Source organism: Chaetura pelagica, unplaced genomic scaffold (assembly GCF_000747805.2).
Source record: "Chaetura pelagica isolate M959 unplaced genomic scaffold, ChaPel_1.0 scaffold56, whole genome shotgun sequence".
Classification (NCBI taxonomy): Eukaryota; Metazoa; Chordata; class Aves; order Apodiformes; family Apodidae; genus Chaetura; species Chaetura pelagica.
Genome location: NW_009953792.1, coordinates 32,964 through 39,618, shown reverse-complemented (window position 1 = coordinate 39,618; position 6,655 = coordinate 32,964). Strand labels below are relative to the sequence as shown.

General features: G+C 43.3%; 1 protein-coding gene across 1 annotated transcript in view; it reads right to left on the bottom strand.

The window, feature by feature from the left end:
* The window catches only part of INTS4 (integrator complex subunit 4), a 59,783-nt gene that overhangs the window by 38,644 nt on the left and 14,484 nt on the right, over window positions 1-6,655 (bottom strand). The window contains exons 11-13 of the mRNA XM_010001062.1: window positions 5,619-5,824; window positions 2,668-2,810; window positions 1,555-1,670 (exon numbers count right to left, since the gene is read on the bottom strand). Coding sequence (XP_009999364.1) covers window positions 1,555-1,670; window positions 2,668-2,810; window positions 5,619-5,824 — 465 coding nt within the window. The remainder of the gene's footprint in view (window positions 1-1,554; window positions 1,671-2,667; window positions 2,811-5,618; window positions 5,825-6,655) is intronic.

Genomic DNA, 6,655 nt, shown 5'->3' with positions numbered 1-6,655 from the left:
TCCAGCAGCAGCTTCGGGATTCCTCGGGACTCTTCCCAGTTCAGGGAAGTGCTGTGGGAGTTGCTGAGGGTGGGGGGTGGTGAGAGGCTTTTGCCTACACCTGAATCTATCTGTATATAATTGTATATATTTTCTTGTATGATTCATTAGTGTTTTAATTAAAGCTGTGTAGTTTAGTTTTCAATCCAGCCAAGTCTCTCTCTTTTTCTCTCTCTCCTTCCCTACCTGGGTTGGGGGGAGGGGGGATCGAGAGCATTGTTGTCAGACCTGAGTCAAACGGTGACAAATCTCCATAAAATTTCATGGCAAGTTACCTCCAGAACATTCTCTACAATAATTTACTTTGGTTCAGAGCAGGAAGGTGCACTGACCTTAAACACAGTTTGCTCCTCCCCAGCATTCCTTCAATCCTCAACTCATAGGACAAATTTACTCAAATTATTACCCAGTTATCTGACTAGGGATTGATCTTTCCACTGGGTTTCTGGCCCTTTTCAATTCTCACAAGGTATTTAATTACTCTGTATGGGAGTTTCAGCTGATGACCTGTGACTGGTGAGGGTGAGGGAGTAGCTTCACAGAGGAAGAGAGTTGTTTTGAGTCTAGCAACTCTCAGCATGGATCAGAAATAACACTGCAGAGAAGGAAGGAGAATGATGGAAAAATGGTATTTCACATTTTCAAGGCATCTCCTATTCATAGAATGATAGAACCACAGGGGTTGGAAGGGACCTGAAGATCATTGAGTACAACCCCCTCCTGCAGCAGGAACACCCAGAGCACATCACACAGGAACGTGTCCAGATGGGTCTTGAAAGTCTCCAGAGAAGGAGACTCCACAGCCTCTCTGGGCAGCCTGTCCCAGGGCTCTGTCACTCTCACAGGAAAGAAGTTCTTCTTCATGTTGAGATGGAACTTCCTGTGTTGTCACTTGGTGCCACTTCCACTCATCCTGTCACAGGCACCACTGAGAAGAGACTGGCTCATTCTTGACACCCACCCTGCAGATATTTATAGGAGGAGGAGAACCTCTTGACCTCACCAGAAGTGTTATCATTAATATAAGAATTCCTGATTTTGAATTTTTTTTTTTTAAATGGCAAATGTACAGCAAGCCACTGCTGTACTAAGAGACTGTGCTGGTCTGTGCTCTGCACAGCAGTGAGTTTTACCTAAAAAGAAAACAGACAAGGAAAACCACTCTTCTTATTTATAAGCTAAAGCATCTTCAAAATTAGTACAAACTAGACAAAGTTTTTCACATCAAAAGACTCCTCTACAAAGCCTAAACCTTGACAAATTGTTTGTTAAACAGATTATTCATCACAGCATTAAAAAAAGACCAATTATACCACATTGTTATTTATGAAGATGGCTCCAGATAATAGTTATTGCATCACTTGCTGAGTAACAAAACTAAGTGGCAAAGAGATTGAGAAATAGCTGGAGGATTGTCTGCTACAGTTGGAATGATTTAACAGATGTGAGCACCAGGAAAATACCAATAAAATCTATTACAGTTAAAATTATCAACTGGCTTCATTAAAAGGATACAGGCTGGGTCATCCATGTCTGGTTCTGGAGTGTCAAAGAATGGATGTGTGCTCAGCAGCTCTGGGACTAATGGAAGCACCAAAGTGGGGTGCCTGCTTCCCAAGAACTTCAAGCATCTGGAAATTCACAGATTGAAATATTTCTTAGTCAACATGTACATTGCAAAACACATTCTAAAGCATTTTTAATTGATGGTGCGGTGGAATTTTGAGGTCAGCATCACAATCCTACTGTCCAAACCAACTGTCTCCTCATGGCAGAGTATTTGCATTAATATTTTATAGGATTCAAGAAAACTGAGAGGACAGCTTGGAAAAGCAGGAAATAATAAAAATTATTTAGAATATCCAAGAAATATTTAACACCTACATCTGTAAATCCTAAGAAAAGCTTTCATGCTAAATGCTCATAAATGAGTGAATTTTTTTTCTTCAGAAATAAAGGAGGAAGGAGGTAAAAACCCAATCAAATAACAAAACCAAAAACCCCCAAACTCCACAAACAATGTAAGAGTGAAGACAAAACAGACTAAAGTCAGTGTTTCCAGCACTATCCAAGAACTCCATCTCAAACCATGTGTGCTGGAGCATCACTTCCTTTGTTGTTTCCATCAAACAAACAATAAACCCCAAACAAGTGTTCATTATTTTTGCCCAGACAGAAGAAGTACCTCCAGCCCAATGCCATACAGCCAATCCACTTCTCATGGCTGATCTATCAGCTGCTGGTAAATATTACTGTTTAAAGCAGTGTCAAGTAAGCACAAAACATGAGTTGCATAGAAGAGATGGGGTTTTAAATGGAAGATTGCATTAATCATTTCTGGGAATGTTCTGAGTGCCTGCAATAGAGGGCTATTTCCAGGAATGGTCATCAGTTCTGGATTCCCAGTACAAGTATCAGCAAGGAAGAACAATACAGAGTTTCCAGGTCAGTCATGGATCTGTACATTGCTTAGTGTAGCCATTATTCCAAATATTTACAGAATAACAGGATTGTAAACCTGCAATACCTGTCCCTTTTTTAGCTAGCTCAGTATCTGTCTTACGCCTCCGTTCCTAAACAAAAGAACAGGAAAGTGAGGAGACACACAAGGGCACTGAACACACTCACTTCCATATGGATTCTCTGTCTGTGGGATACTTGGTCAGGTTTTTCAGCAGCTCCACCAGTGCAAGATGGATCCCTTCTTTAGTTGAGACATTGGTACAACACAGCAGTTCATGAAGCGCTTCCCGAATGTCCCTTGAAGAATCCTAAGAAAGAACCCAAAACCCAACCCAGACACCTTTGAGAGATGATGTGCCTGCATTCACGTTTACTTTAAAGGCAGCAGTTCTTGTTCTTTGGCTGAGCTAGTACTAGAGGCATCTGAAAAACAGCTCATCTTTCTAGTTATCACAGCTAAGCCCAGATGAAGTGACAGAGCAGGAAACTGCTGCAGGGTGTCCTGCTGCTGTCCCATCCACCCAAGGGATTTGTTTAGTGGAATGAATGGGAATTCCCTCACCACTGACTTCCCCAGAAAAGCAAAATCACTACTTGATTTGGATGTTGTTGCATCCTAAGGCACAGGCATTAATAGAAGAGGAAGGTGCTGGGTAACTCAGGAAAACAACTACCAAACATCACTTCATTGTCTTCAGAGCAGCCTTTTACCATTTAGCACATGAAGGTCAATTCCAGAAGCCAGTCACCAGCCTCCCAAGGGTTTGCATAAGGACATGTCAATGGCTGGACTGACTAGATTACCAGTGATAATCTACAGGGTAAAGTAATTTGACCCAACTACAGGTTTACAGGTGGACAATAAAAGAAACAAACACACTCAAAAATTCAGTCAGGAACTTTGTTATGATCAGATGGGATCCCTAATATGCTGCTTTTAAAGTCACATTGCACCCATTTATTTTTTAGGCCAGGGTGACATTGTACAGAGGAGCTTATGCTATCTCCAAGCAGTATTTTTAGAAGTGGTGTGGTTGAATTCCAGCTTAATTAATTGCATTCCTTCTGCCAAAAACCACCTTGCCATCCCATAACAACGTATTACACTTCCTTGCCATTTGTGTGGCACTGCTGGATAGAACATGAAAATTGGACAGGATCCAAGAACTGGATGCCTTTCAGTGGTGGATTTTTACTTTTTCTTTTTAAAAATCATAATTTGCTAAGTATCAACAGCTCATTCATCACTGTCTCACACAAAAGAAGAAAGAGCAGTCCTCTTGTACAGGCTTTTACATGACAGCCAACATACACAAATGGTCGGAGGAGGAAAGCACAGCAGGGCTGCTCAGCTGCTCCTTGTTTTGGTGGTGGAAGACAAACTATGACCAGAAGGGGAGACAAAGTCTAAATGAAATGAAGGTGGAGATAAAATACTCCAGGTGAATCTCACAGACCACTGGGAGGGCAGTACAGAGATAAGCAGGACAAAAGAGAGAAGCATAATCCATCAGAAACTGAGATCAAGGACAACAGGGAAAGCAGAATCCAAAGCATGGGAACAAAAGCAAGAAGCAGCTGGTCGAATTATTCAGACAGAATCAAAGTAGTGGGGTGAAAACAGAAGTCATCCCTGCACCAAACTGTTCCATATTTACACTCTTGGAACAAATTCAGGCACCAAAGTTAATGCTGTTTTTCCACATCCTCCATTTTTGTGCTGGAAGATGGATTTTACAGAAAGCAAGTGAGCACTTTTCAGAATCAGACAAATCCATTGAAATGTTAATAAATCTCACACTTCAGCTACTCTAATACTTAATAATCATTATAATATAAACCACAATACAAGTATGATTTGTCTTAAATGATAAGTCACCACATAAGTGTCAGATAGAACTCTAGTTTAACTAGGACCTCTTTACACCTTGATGCCTGGGTAAACAGCTTGAAAAAAGGCAAATCAATCACATAAAAATGTGAAGTACCTTAAACTCATTGCTGCATTTGAAAATTCAGATCATATTCCACAGCACTGGTTACAGACTGACAAAACAGGTTGGTAGGTTTGCTTTTCTTTGGGGCACAACTGAAAGAAGCCACCGTTGCTCTTGGTCAAGCAAAGAGCAGCTGAAGACAGAACCAGTGGATTGCAGCACTGCTTGAGACTACCCAGAAGAAGCAGAGACTTGCCTACCACATACAGCAGGGTCCAAAAAACAGCCCTAAGGGCTGTAACTCAGCAAATAAATCAGGTGTGAAGAGAAGCAGTTTGGGACAGCACTGTTCATATATGCAAAATCACTTCTCCTTCCTGGATCAAAGCCATTAACCAAGAACAGCAGCTGACTGACTCATGCTGTGCCCTGAATCCTGGCTGAGCACTGATGAGTTGGGAAAGGCCAAATCTACACTGCAGAGCCTGGGAGCCAACAGGGAACAGTCAGAACAGAGATCTCAGGCCCATGACCTGTGTCTGCTTGGAGAGCAAAGGTGTAGCCAAAGCAGTTGAACAATTGAAACAGAAAGAAAATGAAATTGTATTTAAGATCATAGAATCAGATAATGTTTTGGGTTGGAAAGGATCTTAAAGATCCTCTAGTTCCAACTCCCCTGCATGGGCAGGGACACCTCCCACCAGACCAGGTTGCTCCAAGCCCCATTCAACCTGCCCTTCAACACTTCCAGGGATGGGGCAGCCACAGCTTCCCTGGGCAACCTGGGCCAGTGTCTCACCACCCTCACAGTGAAGAAGTTCCTCCTAATGCCTAACCTAAATGTCCCTTCTTCTAGCTTAAAACCATTTCCCCTTGTCCTATCACAAGAGGAGTTAGTGCAGAGGGCTGGATCACCAAAAAAGACAGAAAGAAACACACAGGAAGGCAACAGCACAGTGACCAAGGGAAGAGTTTCTATCTTAAGTTCACCTATTTCAAAAGTATTCTGTTGTCCTGGAGATTAAAAGCTAGCAGACCTTAGGAGCCTTTGGGGGGATTCAAAGAGGAGGAACCAAAAAAGTTTCAGCTCAGAGGGAGGGGATGAATAGCATGATGGGATTGTAACACCTCAAAAAACAAACACAACTTTATTTTTCCATGCCTCAAGAAATTTCTTACCTCCAAGACAGCTAAGACAGTATCCAGCTGGTCCTCCCGCAGCGTGATGTTGTGGGAAATCTTCCTCATGGTGTGTATTGACTGCAGCCTCACCTCCTCAATTTCATCATTAAACATGTCGACTAAAAAATCCAGGCATTTCTCGGCAAAGGAGGGCGAGGACTGAGCCAACATGCAAAGGGCTTCAACCGCTGCGATCCGCACCTCTGGGAACAGGGAGGGGATTCATGGGTAGGGATGTTTAAAAGGACATACCAGGACACACCACCCAACAGCCAGACCTTGTATTATTCAAAGACTGGGCTAAAGACAGGAGATGCCAGGAAAAACCTGAGGACCACAGAATCACAGAACTGTCACTGTTGGAAAAGACCTCTAAGATCACCGAGTCCAACTGTCCACCCACTTAGAGCATGTCCTGAAGTGCCACATCTACACTCTTCTTGAATACTTCCAGGGATGGTGACCCCATCACTTCCTTGGGCAGCCTGTTCCAGTGCCTGACCACTCTTTTAGCAAAGAAATTCTTCCCCATAGCATAGAACCACAGAATCATCAAGGTTGGAAAAGACCTTCAAGATCACCAAGCCCAAATGTCCACCCTAAAACCCCCAACCACCAAACCATCTCCTGAAACACCATGTCAACCCATTTTTTTAACTCCTCCAGAGATGGTGCCTCCACCACCTCCATGGGCAGCCTGTTCCAATCTAAACCTCCCCTGGCACAACTTCAGGCCATTTCCTCTGGTGCTATTGTTATCCACTTGAGAGAAGAGGCCAACACCCACCTCACTACTGCTTCCTTTAGGTAGTTGGAGAGAGCAATGAGGTCTCCAATCAGACTCTTCCAAACTAAACAACTACAATTCCCTCAGCCTCTCCTCACAGGACTTGTTCTCCAGCCCCTTCACCAGTTTGGTTGCTCTCCTGTGGACACACTCCAGCACCTCAATGTCCTCCCTGTGGTGAGGGGCCCAGAACTGAACACAGTGCTGGAGGTGTGACCTCACCAGTGCAGGGCACAAGGGCATGATC